Raw genomic sequence first — 14,757 nt, forward strand, 5'->3', positions numbered from 1 at the left:
TTGAATCCTCTCTTTATGTTCTGCTGTGTATATGAAAATGTTTTTTCTTTTCTCATTTTGTATTTAAGTTTAAAATGAATTTTAAAAAATGTAAGTATATTTTAAATTTAACAGCAGTAACAAAACTGGGGGTCTGTGGAATAGAAGTCTGTGAACTTGGATGGAGAAAGAAACAAAATCTTGATTTTCACTAGCTTCTGCCTGAGATTTAACATATCTCTCAATATGGATGTTGGCAACAAGCATGATTATGAGCAGGGGTCCCAAGCTTCACCAGCCTACCAGAGGGGAAGGCATGACACAGAGAAGTCTTAAGAGCTCCCCTGTCATAGATTGTCTTTGTGAAAGAAGTACTAGAAGAAGTATAATTATCCTCAGTTTACAGAAGAGAAAACTGAGGCTCAGAGCATTTAACTGTGATTTGCCCACAGTCACACAGCTAGTAAGCATCAGAAAGAGATTTCAGCAAACCAGGTCTGCCTGGCTCCAGCTCAGACCCTTTACCCGCAATACCAATGTTGCTACTCAATGTGAGCCATCACTTCTCCCTACATGAAGCTTGTGGTCCAAAAGGAAAAAAAAGAAAACAGTACGTAATGAAGCACTAGCTTGTGTGGCCAGGACTCTAAGTGCAGGGAATGTTTGCAGAAGGGGGAAATCAATCATTTGGAGTTGGAGCAGGTAGAAAAATAGCCTTGAGTAATAGTTATAATAATGGTTAACATTTATATAGCACTACTATGTGCCATGTACTGTGCTAAGTACTTTATAAATAGTATCTCATTTGATGACTGATGTGAAAATATATTTAATAGGAATGTATATGTAGAGCCTATATCAGATTGCAAGCCATCTTGGGGAGGGAGGTGGAGAAATTTTAAAAGTCAAAAGCTTATGGAAGTGAATGTTGAAAATGAAAAATAAATTAATAAAATGAACTTTATTAGAGCAAGAAAAAAATAGTATCTCCTTTGATTCTCACAAGTCTGGGAGGTAGGTGCTGTTATTATCTCCATTTTACAGATAAGTAAACTAAGGCAAACAAAGGCTAAATGACTTGCCCATGTTCACACAGCTAGTAAATGTCTGGGGCTGGATGTGAACTCAGATCTTCCTGACTCCAGACTTGAGCTGGGTTTGTATTCTAGGAGTATATTAATAATGAAGACTATATTTTCTCTCTTCCATGAAAATATCTTTTGAGAGGAGGAGGAGGTAGAAGCTGGGGGGGAGAACAGACATCAATCCCATGATGTTGCAGGAAATCGGGGATTATGGAAGTCAACTGGAACAAAGCAGTTCTGTGTATAAGGCCTTAGCTTCTCCTGCCCAATTGTGGCCACCTGGGCACTGGCACAATGAGATGCTGAGCTAGGCAGGTGTAACCCACTGTTGTGTATTTCAGGACTCATCTCCAGACTCAAGTATCCAGTGTCTCAACAAAACAAGAATGCTCCCTCCACGGCGGGGCTGGGCTATGGTAACTGCTTCTTCCTCGACCTGAATCCAGTACCTTTCACCCCCCACCCTCACCTCCCACCTCTCAGTGACTGCAGGATCAAGCTGGAAGCGGGCTGATCCTGACTTTTCCCATAGTGAGCCTTTTTGCAGCACTGTCATGCAATGCCTCTTCCAGGAGAACTGAGCTGGCTCCAAGCAGTTGTTTCTTTCTGTTCTCTGCATGATTCCCTGGGGCTTTGGTCCCTACCAGGAGAAACAGGGGCTGCAGAACTGTAGGCTGTCAGCGCTCAAAAAGCCCTTGAAATCAGCTCATCTCTACTATCTCTTTATCTTATTTCCAAAGTTCCAAGATCCCAGAACCCCAGGCGAGGAACCCCAGAGTGGCCCTATGAGGAAAGATGTGCTGCTGCTCCTGAGACTTTCCCTGGAGCCCATATCCCATTCTTCCCCTGAGCAGAGACCCTCCCCTACAGTGTCATTCCTATGCCATAGAATTACACAGAGGCTGCTATTTGTTATAGGGTCATGGGAGATTGATCCAAGGGACCTGACATTCTTGAAGGAGCTGGGGACTGGCCAGTTTGGGGTGGTGAAGTATGGGAAATGGAGAGGCCAATATGACGTGGCCATCAAGATGATCAGAGAAGGCTCCATGTCAGAGGATGAGTTCATTGAGGAGGCCAAAGTCATGATGTGAGTTACTGCCCAAGCTCTCCATCCAACCTTTGGTGTCTATATCAGCAGGCACGCTACACTGTGATGTGAGGGTGCCGTACATTGCGTGAAACTTCAGAGGTCTGGGACCAGGACCTGGGGTCACACTGTGACAAGGGGGAGGCTCTGTCTCTGGTTAGATATCCCTTGAGAACAGTGTTGGTCCTGGGGGTGTCCTACCTCCAGCAGCATTAAGAGGGTGGGAGTGGAAAATGATGCTGCCACAGCCAGTCTTGTCCCTTCCATAGCCTGACTGCAATGCACTAAAGCCAGTTCTCCCAAGTCCTATGTTGGATTTACTCCTCTGCTCTATTAAGGAATTCCAAGTCTCCACTTGGTGCCAGTCTCAAAGTGTTGGGGCACAGCCAGGGGCTGGAGGGAAGAGGGGGTGGTGCTACTTCTTGGCTCCTTCGTCAGACCCTGTCTTCCCCAGCCTTTCCTTGACTGCTCTGTGGAGCAACAGGGGAGGCTGGATCTATTAACTATCCTGTAGGAACCTGTCACATGAGAAACTGGTCCAGTTATATGGGGTCTGCACCAAGCAGCGGCCCATCTTCATCATCACTGAATACATGGCCAATGGCTGCCTCCTGAACTACCTGAGGGAAATGCGACACCGCTTCCAGACCCAACAGTTGCTGGAGATGTGCAGGGACGTCTGTGAGGCCATGGACTACCTGGAGTCTAAGCAGTTCCTTCACCGAGATCTAGTAGGACCTTGGGGTACTCTGTGACTGCAAAGGAGGCAGGGTGGGGAAGAGTGTGGGGAGAGCTGTGCTTAAGGCAGATGAGTCACGACTGGGTTTGAGGAGAGGCAGGGGGGAGATCTCTCCTTTCACTTGAGCCTTCCACTGAAGCCTACATGGAGCAGCACAGATTCATGGCAAACTACACGTCCTTCTGCCTAGCATTACAACTGGGGAAGAACCTTAGGGTAAGCCCCCAGTGTAGTACAGATGGGACGGGACAGGTGAGAAGTTCTATAGAGCATGGAGAGAGCCAGAAAAAACAGTGGGGCCTATGCTAAGAGGAGATGGCTGATATCAAAGGGGGACAGAACATGGGTGGCAGAAGATACCCCAGGCAGGGAGTTAGGAGATGGGAATGAGCTGTGTCATTTTCCCAGTTTCACTCTGAGTGGGAAAACTGCTCATTTGCATTGGCCTCAGCGGCAAAGATTCATGGGTTTGGCATCAGTTGTCCATATTTGTGCCTTCTCCCTTCCTTCCACCAGTGCTAGTGGCAGTGGGGGCGGCAGTGGGGGCTGGAGGGGTGGAACCTTTGAGGTCAGCAGTATTTTCATGTTCCCAGTGTCCAGGAAAGCATGAAGACTCAGGAGTACCTCCAAATGGTGCAGCTGCTTGGCCCTGCCCAGACCAACTCCCAAATTGCCTTGAGCCCCCAAACTGGTCCCTGTTTAGTTCTAGTTTAACATCTCCCTAGAAGAATGGATTCCATAACCGTGTGTGTGTGTGTGTGTGTGTGTGTGTGTGTGTGTGAAGGAAATCCAGCTGCATTTGTATGCCTACTGATTTCATTCATTATCTATGTATTCAGGTGTTTCTGTGAAGTAGAATCAGAGCTAGGCTCATAGTCAGTCAACAAGCATTTTTGAAATACCTACTGTGTGCCAAACACTGTGCTAAGTGCCGGGGATGTAGAAAAAGTCCAAAGACAATCACACGGAAGAAACAAAACCTGTCTTACTGATGTCAACAATAACTTAACGAACACTTCTGAAGTGCCCCCAAGGATGCCACTGGTGGGATGCCACTGGTGGCATTCCAGTGCATTTTCAGGGAAATGTGGTCTCACTGGCATCTCTTCCTCTTCAGGCTGCTCGAAACTGTTTGGTCAATGACCGAGGGGTTGTCAAAGTATCTGACTTCGGTCTCTCCAGGTCAGTGTACCTCTGCATCCTCATCCCTTTGTTCTCCTTGAAAAATGGAAATGTTCTACGGCTTTTTCATCTTCTCTGCTTGCTGCTCAGTCTGGTATTTCTCACTAGCTTTTCTATTTCTATTTCTCACAAAGGCTTTTCCCTTTGCAGTACTTCAAGCACTCTCTCCAGCCTCTCTTTCTACCTTTTCCCCTCCTTACCCATGTCTGTCTCTGGCACTGCCTCCTTCCTACCTCAGTTCTTTCATTCACCTTCTCTTCTTTCATACCCTTGCTGTCTTTACTGCCAGACTTCTTCCTAGTCACTCTGGTGGTTCTCACCACCAACTGGAGAAGACAGCCCTGGGGATCCCAACGCAGCGCGGCAATTACGCCAACTCAGAAAGCTTCATCAGCTGCGGAAAGAAAGAAGAAAGCAGACGGTTGTGCACAGCGTTGCCCGGTGACGTTGGGCCTCAGTTTCTGTCCTGCTGTGAAGAGAAGCTGAATATCTTTTGCCCAGTTTCTTCCAGAAGAGATCGGCTGGACAACATGAGACATGTGGCTGATCCTGCGTGTGTCCAGAGGTCTGGACGCGTCCCAAGATGGGCATCGACAGTCTGGCCTAAATCTCTTGCAGGTATGTCCTGGACGATGAGTACACCAGCTCAGCAGGGTCCAAATTCCCAGTCCGCTGGTCTCCGCCAGAAGTCCTCATGTACAGCAAGTTCAGTAGCAAGTCCGACATCTGGGCCTTCGGTGAGTAGATAAGGTAGTACAGAGAAGAAACACTTTAGAGGAAGAAGTGGGAAAAGCTCAAATGATCATCCCAGCTGCCATTTCTAAATTGTTTCCCTACATTCACACTCTACGACTTTCCCAATAGCCCTGTGAGTAAGGTGAGTATTGTAGGTACTGTGAGCTCCATTTTACAAATGAGGAAACTGAGGCTCAGAGAGCCTAAGTGATTTTTTCCATGAACACACAGCCAGTAAGTGCCAGATGACAGATTCAAAGCCAGGTCTCTCCTTCAGTAAGTCACATCACTCCAAGGGACTGTTGTCTATAGTATCTGGAGTTACATTAAGGGGTTTGTGAAGCATCAAGTATGGTATCATCCTTAAAGACTAGAGACTAAGTGTGAGTATACGTGCTGCTCAGGCATTTTCTCCATGACCCCATTTGTTCAGTCGTGTCCAGCTCTTCGTGACCCCATTGGGGTTTTCTTGGCAAAGATCCAGGAGTCGTTTGCCACATCCTCCCCCAGCTCATTTTACAGATGAGAAAACTGAGGCAAACTGGGGGAAGTGACTTGCCCAGGGTCACACAGCTAGGAAGTGTCTGGGGCCAGATTTGAACTCAGGAAGATGAGTCTTTCTGACTCCAATTGTGGCACTCTATTTCTCCTCCTAGCTGCCCATATGTATATATACATACATGTATGTGTGTGTATGCATGCACACACATAATTAATTCTGGTTTTGTTTTGGGTTTTTTTTTGCCTCATAGGGGTTTTGATGTGGGAAATTTACTCTCTGGGGAAGATGCCGTATGAGAGATTTAGTAACAGCGAAACAGCGGAACACATTGCCAAAGGCCTCCGGCTCTATCGGCCTCAGCTGGCTTCAGAACGAGTGTATACCATCATGTACAGCTGCTGGCACGAGGTGAGCCGCCTTCTCACTAGCACAAATAGTCTTCCCAGGCCACTGCCAAGGTGCCCATTGCACACTTTCCAGGACACATCAGACCCAGCTACACAGATCCCTTGCTCCCCTTAGTAATTCCTAGAGAACCTAGGACTACCTCACCATTTGTGGAGTGGATTGAAATGCCCTACCACAAGTTACTGCCAGGCAGCCAAATGCATACAAGCAGGCCTATGCCACGTCTCAGCTCATTTGTAGAAAGCGGTGGAAAGTTCAGTGCCCACTCCTGGGTGTGCCATTGGGCCTTTCCCAACCTTTCTTTTCTGTGATCCTAAATGAAGGCTATGGGACCCTAAGGCCTAAAAGCAAACTATTTTCAAATGGCCTAATTCTTAAAAAACAAAACAAAACAGTGTTTAGTTCAAGCAGGGAACCTTCCCACTTCCCGTTAAGTCCTCCCCTACTCCCTTGGCAACCCAAACTGAGGTCTTGGGCTGGGCTTAGGCCTTCGGCCTTCCTGCCCTTGCCACTTCACCTTTCCCCAGTAGAATGTGGGCACAGAAGTGTCTGATTGTGGGGGATGGGGCGGGGAGCTGGTGTCAGAACAGAGATTCCATGCTGTTCTCTTTCCCCTTGGCACTGGGCACAATGAAGGCAAAGGAGGAGTCACCCCAATTGCCAGGGACTTGTGGCTTTCACGCTGCTCTAATGCCCTTCCTGGCCAGGAGGTCCAACAATATTCTTTCTGTTTGAGTCCAGAAAGCAGACGAGCGCCCCACTTTCAAACTTCTTCTGAGCAACATTCTGGATGTGATGGATGAAGACTCCTGAGCTGTTCCTTTCATCTTCCCTCCCCGCTCCGTTTGCTCACTCACTGTTCTCTGAAGAAATTCCAGGCTTCCAGGGCCTGGGTGGGAAGGGAAGGGGGGGGGTAGGGAGGAAAGCCTTTATGCTCCACCAGCGGCACTGTACACCTGAGAATGGCTCACGCCTTTGATCCGCAGAGACTTTCTCTGGCCTGGGCAAAAGCTGAGGAATAGTAGCTCCATTCTTCAGAATATGCTGTTGCTCCAGGAGAGAAAAATCCCCACTAGCAATAACACCAAATCTGTAATGAATGTGTGTGTGTGGATGTGTGTGCATATGCGCAAATAAACCCTTTGGGTGGCCTTAAGCTGGTTGTGATAAGAGGTGGTCATAATGACAGCATGGGTAAGGGACTGTTTCTGACAAAACTGCTTCAGAAAAAATCGGCCAGGTCTCCGTCATCTTTTGTCATCACACAGCCCCGCTAGAGCTGTCACTGTCTTCGCAAAAGCAGGGCTTTCTTTGCATCAGGCTCGTTTCACTTAATCCAACAAGTTCACACTACTGGGTGTGCAAAGCACTGGGCTAACAGAAAAACAGGGCAACTAGGTGGTGCCACAGTGCACGGAGTCCAGGCCTGGAGTTGAAGGCACATCTTCCTGAGTTCAAATCTGTCCTCAGACACTTCCTAGCTGTGTGACCCTGGGCAAGTCACTTCAGCCTGTTTGCCTCAGTTTCCTCCTCTGTCAAATGAGCTGGAGAAGGAAACGGCAAACCACTCTCTGCCATGACACGACTGAAAAACAACAATGGAAGAAAAACAAAATGGGCCTACCTGGGAGAAAAGTGAGTCCATACAAAGTATTTTGGTCAGGACCTGTGATTTCCACTGGTGGAGGGAGCTGGTTTGTCAGCTCCCTCCACTGATAGAGCGTGCTCAGTGTTTCTAACTTTTGGCTTAGAGAGAGGCCTGGGGCCTTAAAAGTGACTAAGTAATGACTCTTCCGTGGTCCTGCTGCAAGAAAGCGTAAACTGCAAGGTTTGAACCCAGGTCTTCCTCACACCAAGGCCAGCCCTCTAGCAGACATACCCCACTGCCTCCTATATGCAAAACAGATACACAGCAAACACTAAGCAGCCCCAACTACTATGTGACAGCCGTAATGGTTAAATCTGCCTCTGCACAACTGAAAGCTATCATTCCTAGTTTCGTTCTAATCCAACAAATATTCATTAAGTCCCTACTCTTTGCTGAGCACTTTGCTAAATGCTGGCAACAGAGACAAAATTTAAGAAAAAAAAAGGCCCTGCCCTCGAGTAGCTTACATTCTACTGAGTTCAGAACGGCAGAAAAGTTCTGCTATGCTAATAAAACTATGGCATCAGCCTCCTTCCTGCTGCCTTGAAGAGCCCAAGGCTGACCCGATTCATTCAACAAGCGGGATGTGAAGGCTGATTGAGAGTCAAATCATCCCCAGAGGTTTGGATTCCCACAGCACTGAGCAATCCAAGAGAGGCACATGTGCCTGCCTCCCAGGATTACTGTGAGCAAGCTGTTTTTTCAGCCTTAATATGAATGCCTGTGACCAGGGAGTTAAGACTTAAGATTCCCAGGGTGTGGGTCCTCAGAGGTTACAGGGAATAGGGAGGAGGGAAATGAATAACTTCCACTGGATCATCAATTCAGATGAACTGAATGGACAGGACCCGAGAGGCCAATGAATCTAATCTTCTCATCATACAAATGAGGAAACTGAGACACAGAGAGACTACGTAAATTGCCCAGGCTCAATCAGTCAGCATTCCAGCATGTACAGATGGGGGCACCGTGCTAAGCAATGGGAACGCAGAGAGGCAAAAACATGTTCCCCTCTACCTTCAAGGAGATCCCATTGTAATGGAGGATGCAACATTTCAATAGCTGGAGAAATAGAAGGTAACAAGGCCTCGAGGCTACAGGTTCCCCACTCCTGCACTAAACCATGAAGCCTCTTAGCCATCTCTTTTTTTCCATCTGACCCCTAATCCATCTGATTTTCAGCCAAAGCCTCCTGGAAACCAGAGAATATTTCTCAGTGTAGGCCAGGATGCACACAATATGAATCATTGGCATTGGGGTTGGCGACCTGGTAATGTGATCCTGGGCTGTACTGAGAGACATAATTGCCAGGAATGGGGTGCCTTGAGAAAACCATATTCAACCTGTGCCTCTGTGTCCTTTCCTCTCACTTTCTTCTAAACCCTTTACAATCTGGCTCTCTCCAAAATGACCAATGATCTCTTCATGCCAAACATAATTGCGGCTTCTTCTCAGTGATCCTTCTTCACTTCCTCTGTAGCCCCTGACAGTGGATCACTCTCCTCTCTTGGAGACTCTCTCCCCTCTAGGTTTTCGGGACCTTGCTCATTCCTGGGTCTAGCTATGGAACCACTCTCTTTTCAGTCTCCTTTGTTGAATCTTCCTCTAATGCCAATTCCTGCACACTAACCTAGGGGGTCTCCCAAGGTTCTGTCCTGGTCCGTCTTCTCTTGTCTGTATACTTTTTCACTTGTGGTCTTGCCAGTTCCCAGGGGAAAACATGAGTGTCACTATAAAAATGATGCTCAGATCTATGTATCCAGCCCTAACCTGTCTCCCAGCCTCCTGCAGTCATGTATCACCAACTGCCTTTTGGCCGTCTCACACTCAAAATGTCCAAAACAAAACTCATCCTCCTCTCTTCCCAGCATCCCTATTACTGTCAAGGGTACCACCACTGTCCCACTAATCAGGCTTGCAACTTCACTGTCATCATCCATTGACATTCCCCACTACATGACTCCCTTCCTTCCCATCCCCACAATCTCCATCCAGTGGGCTGCTAAATCTTGTACTTTCTAACTTCACAACATCTTTGTTCATCTCTTGTATGCCTGTCTTTCTTTCCCCTGACACTGTCCCCACCCTGGTACAAGCCCTCATCACCTCATGGCTGGGTTACTGCAGTAGCTACTGGGGAGGCCTGCCCACCTTCAGGCTCTCCCCACTCCAATCCATCCTCTGCTCAGTCAGCAAAGTGACCTTCCTAAAGCCCAGGTCCAACCGTGTCACCTCCCCACCCTCTCCTCCACATACTCAATAAATACTCCAGTGGTTCCTTATTACCTCCAAAATTAAAAGTAAAATCCTCCGATTGTCTTGGAAAGCCCTTCACAACCTGGCCCCTTCCTACCTTTCTAGTCTTTCTATACTTTGCTCCTTTCCCCATACTCTACAATGCAACCACACTATCCTATTTGTAAGTCCTGGCACAGGAACTCCCATCTCTGTGAGTTTACACTGGCTGTTCCCTATGCCAGGAATGTCCTCCCTTCTCATCTGCCTCCTGGCTCCCTCCAAGTCTCTGCTCAAATGTCCTCTTCTTTGAGAGGCCTTTTCCAGTCCAGCCCACTGATATGCCTTCCCTATGAGATCACCTCCCATTTACATCACATAGATTTGTAGTGAAGGCTGTCCCCTACAGGTAGCAGAAAGGTGCCAGTGTGGGATTCAAAGGAAAGCTGAAGAGATCTCTCTGATCTTTGCTCCCCCTACCCTTCTCCAAGGAAGACTTGAATTCCTACCAGAAGAGGAAGCAGGAGGCTGGAGCTAGAAGCTTGACCACTCTGCTCTCCTCAGAGGGAGAGGGACAACGGGTCTAGAATTAGATCTACCTGCCTCCTTAAATAGTGTCATTCTAGGGATGTGGCTTTCAGGTTCAAGCTGAAGTTTTGATTGCTCTCCATTAACAGGGAAAAGAGAACCCCAGCTTTACATGAAAGGCTTCACCCTTTTCCCACCACTTCTACAATACACATGCATCAGAAATAGCAAAGAAACCCATTTATCCAATGATAGCCAACCAGAAATCAGATAAAGTATGCATAGCAGAATATATATCAAACAATGCAGAGTGAAGGAGCTCTTCCATTGAGAGCCAGGTAACTCGTGGTGAGAGACACACAGACAAACACCAGATCTCACCCAGTCCGAAGGTCCCTGAAGTCTCTAGAGCAGCAAGTTGGGGATAGAGATGGCATGGAGACTGCTGGCTCCTCTTACCTTATCTTCCCCGAGTCTCAGTTTTCCTTCAGCAACCTGAAGTGGGATTGGCACCTTCTGTCTTCTCCCTTGAAGCTGAAAGTCAGAAGTGCCAGAAGCTACTGCAGAATCTGAAGAGGCTTGAAAAGACTTTTAGAAAGTGAAGAGACTGAAAAGACTTGAAGAGTCTGGCAAAGAGCCTCTCTTTCACCAATTCTTCCCTGCCCTTTACACAGGTGCAGGGCATTGATCCCCACCCATGGCCCATACCAACGGGCTTGGCCACCTGTGTTACATATTATATATGTGTATTTATTATACATAATGACATAAAGAGTATTTGTGCTTGGTTTTCTGCATGTTGTCACCCCCAATACAATGTGAGCTCCCTAGGGGCAGGGGCTATTTTCTTCTTTCTTTCTATCCCCAGCAGTCAGCACGGTGCCTGATATATAGGAAGCACTTAAATGCTTGTTGACTAACAGTTCCTAGGTCCTTTGCCTTGGTCAGACCACATTCTCAGTACTGTGTTCAGTTCTAGGTACCACCTTTTAAGGAGTTTTAAGCTGGATAGTTCAGAGAATGATGAGCCTCAAATTCACACCATCTGAAGATTGTTTGAAGGAACTTAGAGGGGAGTGCTGAACTTGAGAGCTGTCTGCAAGTATTTGAAGGGTTGTCACAAGGGAGGAGGGATTAGATTTGTTCTGCTTGGCCCCAGGGAGTAAATTTAGGCTTGATGTCAGGAAAAGACTTTCTAACCATTGAAGTTATCCTAAAGTAGGATAATGGGTGGCTAGCGGGCCTTCCAACGTCAAATTATGTGATTTGCTATAATACAATTAAAGCTGGAAGGGCTCTTGAAAGGCATCTTAGTGCAAGCCCCTCATTTCACAAGAAACTGAGGCCGAGTGAGGGGAAGGCCTACTTAATGTTGGCCTGCGGTCTCTGCAACCCTGGCCCACAGGGAGCGCTTCAAGGAGGTTTCTTGGGTTTCACATAGCATAAGCTGGAGTCTTACAGACCCTCATGCTCAGCACAACCCAATCTTACATAAGAAAAAACGGAGGCCCTAGGTGGCAGCGAAAAGACCGAGAAGCTGCTAACACGTTCGGGGACCGCCCCTTAGGCCGACTCCGCCCCGCCCAAGCAGCCAGTCCTAACGCGGGAAGTTCGCAGGTTGGGCGGTGCGGGCCGGGCTCGCTACGGTTTACCACCCAGCCATTGGCTCACGCTACGCGCAGGCGCAGCGCGCTTGTGCACTCGCTACAGTTTACCCCCAGCCATTGGCCCAGATCATGCGCAGGCGCAGGGCGCTTGTGTGCGCGCTACAGTTTTACCGCCCAGCCATTGGCCCAAGACCGTGCGCCATACGCACGAGGCAGGGGCAAGGGGAGAGGCGGAGAAAGGGAGGAGTTAGTGAGGGAACTCGGAGGAGGCGGGGCGGTCCCGGAGCCGGTGGGTTCTGCTTCCGTTTCCGCTCTGAAGACACGTGAAGGTCGGTGGGTTCTTGCGGCTGGCGGGCTTGCGGTTGTTCGCGGTTGTTCGCGGGGCCAGGTCGGCATGGATTCCTCATCGTCCGTTGCGGGGCTGGGCTCCGTGGACCCGCAGCTGCAGCATTTCATCGAGGTGGAAACTCAAAAGCAGCGATTTCAGCAGTTGGTGCATCAAATGACTGAACTGTGCTGGGTGAGAAGCTGGGAGCCTGGGACCCTCCACCCATTCCGCGTCCTGCCCCGCTCTGCTTTCTGCCTGGTCGCAGAGACACGGGGAGGGAGGGAGGGAGGGTGGTCACCTACTTCGAACACTAGAGTGGCCCCTCCTTTCTCTGGGAAACGGGGATCCTCACTCGGTTCTAAGGGGGCTAGATTGGTGGTGCAGACAGAAACCCGATCTCCCCGAGACGCCTCGCCTCCCCCCCCCCTTTAGTGGTAGTACTCAGCTGGGTAAAGAGTGTAATTGGAGCCCATCTCTGCACTGGGATCTTCTTTTTTGGAAGCCCAAATCCCATGGAGTGGGAGAACTTTTACACTTCTGGACCTCCACTTCAAGGTGTCTCCTGATCATACTTAACTTTATTTCTCTGGGAAAAGAGTGAAGGTAACCCACCAACCGAGGAGGTGGAATCCTCCATCTCTCCCATCACTGATGAGTCGTTTGGGGAACAAAGTGTGCCAGCCCAAAGGTTAGGTGAAACTTGGCCAGCTTGTGTCACTACCTTTGGTGTCCATTGTTTCCCTATGCAAAAAATTCCATAGAACTAAGAGGTGGTGCTGGGATAGGTTTTGTTTTGGGATAATGGCTGGGAGGCAAGTGTATTTGTATGTAGGTCTGGGAAACTGAAAGTATAGACTTTTATCAAGTATGGGACTTGAGCCCCATGCATTGAACTACAGGTAGTAATTTGTTTCCAAAGCATTTCCAGGCTGTGGCCAAGTAAAATGCCTCTTGAGATCTTTGATCTGATTAAATTCAGAACAAAGAGAATTTGCAAGTTTTGGAAACGTTGCCTTATCCTCCTTTACCCTTTGCAATGTTCACTTAATTCAGAAGCAGTTTTGGGCTAGACCTGAGTTCAACAGCAAAAAGGCGAAACTGGGCCACTTTGCATTTTTCACAGTTGTTGTATTCTTGTGTATTCAGAATTGGGTTTCTTGTTCCCTGTCATAAATGTATGTGTGTGTGTGTGTGTGTGTGTATTTTTTGTCGAGGCAATTGGGGTTAAGTGACATGCCCAGGGTCACACAGCTAGTAAATGTCAAGTGTCTTGGTCTGAGACTGGATTTGAACTCAGGTCTTCCTAACACCAGGGCCAGTACTATATCCACTGCACCACCTAGCTGCCCCCTCGTAGATTGTTTTTATACAATGCTTTTTCTTCTCTGGAATTTGGTATCTGTAAAACCAAATCTTTTCTTTCTTTTCTCGTGCAGGAAAAATGCATGGACAAGCCTGGGCCCAAATTGGACAGTCGAGCTGAGACGTGTTTTGTGAACTGCGTGGAGCGATTTATTGACACAAGCCAGTTCATCCTGAACCGATTGGAGCAGACACAGAAGTCCAGGCCAGCCTTCTCAGAAAGCCTGTCTGACTGATCTCAGCATAACTCTCTGTTCTGTTTTTCCAAAAGAACTTTAGAGTTCAAGAAAAGAACTATGACGGGATGGTAAAAGGAAAGGCTGTGGGGAGATTGGCTTCCATTTTTTATCCCAGCCCTTTGGGATGTTCTGTCATCTGAATGAGCAAAGAACAGTTTTGTGAGTCTGGGGGTTGTGTTTTATTTTGAAATGCCAGTTTTATGAAAATTTCAGATGGTCGAGTGGAAGACTACTAGATACATTTAAACTATACACAGGGCTGTGTTCTTAATGTTCCATTGGCTTCTTTGTAGGTATTCAAACTGGGACCATATAGGTAGACTCCCTCATCTGTACATGTTAATTTCAAACCTGTGGGAGGGTGGGGTTGAGATAATAATTCCTCACATCTAGCAAAGGAGAGAAACCATTTGGTACTGCAGTTTCAGGCCTCCTTATCCATTTTGTGACTTAATCAGGGCTGGGCAGATCTGTAATACAGTGTCCAGACTAGACACCTCACTTCAATGGTATCCATCTTCCTCCTTTACTATGACTTATTTTAAATACCTATATACGGTACATGTCAGTAGACAATGCTGAGAGGCTAAGAGGCCTTTGGATACAGAGAAATGTAGCTGAATTATCTAGTGAACATAACTTTTGCCTCCCTCTTGGCAGTCTCAAAATGAGAATAATTTGCCCTGAGTTTCAGGGCATTGAGTGACGGAAAGATGTGCCATAGTTTCAGGTAGAGGGGCACACTTCATGTATTGACTCATTGTTCCCTTTATTGCAAATCTTCTGATTACTGAAATAAAACCCTTTGCCTCAGGTTGACCTGGTTTTGGGAAAACTTTTCTTTCCCTGGTTCTCACCACTCAACACCTGTGTACCCATTTTTGTAGTACTTCAAGGTCTACAAAATACTTTCCTCATACATCATAACTTACAGGGTAGTTGTAGGTACCATACTCCCATTTCACTGATCAGACAACTCGGAGTAATCCTGAGCTGGCCGAAGATCCCAATTGACAGAGCTGGGGCTTCGAGGCCTCGTCCTTTACCTCCAGTGCCAGGTCTATTTTAAGTACGTCACCACCTCTACTAG

At 47.7% G+C, this 14,757-nt stretch overlaps 2 protein-coding genes across 3 annotated transcripts in view; both read left to right on the top strand.

Moving 5' to 3' along the window:
- The window catches only part of BTK (Bruton tyrosine kinase), a 35,113-nt gene extending 28,237 nt beyond the window's left edge, over positions 1-6,876 (top strand). For both annotated transcript variants that reach the window (XM_020963392.2, XM_020963393.2), the window contains exons 13-19: positions 1,406-1,480; positions 1,983-2,154; positions 2,669-2,885; positions 4,011-4,075; positions 4,694-4,812; positions 5,563-5,720; positions 6,462-6,876. In XM_020963392.2, the coding sequence (XP_020819051.1) occupies positions 1,406-1,480; positions 1,983-2,154; positions 2,669-2,885; positions 4,011-4,075; positions 4,694-4,812; positions 5,563-5,720; positions 6,462-6,533 (878 nt within the window). In that variant the 3' untranslated portion in view covers positions 6,534-6,876. The remainder of the gene's footprint in view (positions 1-1,405; positions 1,481-1,982; positions 2,155-2,668; positions 2,886-4,010; positions 4,076-4,693; positions 4,813-5,562; positions 5,721-6,461) is intronic.
- Positions 6,877-12,017: 5,141 nt separating this feature from the next.
- TIMM8A (translocase of inner mitochondrial membrane 8A) lies at positions 12,018-14,486 on the top strand. The gene is made up of 2 exons (XM_020963396.2): positions 12,018-12,258; positions 13,503-14,486. The coding sequence occupies exons 1-2, from the start codon at positions 12,133-12,135 to the stop codon at positions 13,662-13,664; spliced, it is 288 nt and encodes a 95-aa protein (XP_020819055.1). The 5' UTR covers positions 12,018-12,132; the 3' UTR covers positions 13,665-14,486.
- The last annotated feature ends 271 nt before the right edge of the window (positions 14,487-14,757 follow it).

The sequence above is a fragment of the Phascolarctos cinereus genome, unplaced genomic scaffold (assembly GCF_003287225.1).
Source record: "Phascolarctos cinereus isolate Bilbo 61053 unplaced genomic scaffold, phaCin_HiC Scaffold_8;HRSCAF=390, whole genome shotgun sequence".
Lineage (NCBI taxonomy): Eukaryota > Metazoa > Chordata > Mammalia > Diprotodontia > Phascolarctidae > Phascolarctos > Phascolarctos cinereus.

Excerpts from the sequence above, each read along its gene's own strand:
- TIMM8A (XM_020963396.2), top strand. The coding sequence starts at position 12,133 with ATGGATTCCTCATCGTCCGTTGCGGGGCTGGGCTCCGTGGACCCGCAG. Across the intron at positions 12,259-13,502 it reads AAATGACTGAACTGTGCTGG|GAAAAATGCATGGACAAGCC; the intron begins GTGAGAAGCTGG and ends TTTCTCGTGCAG.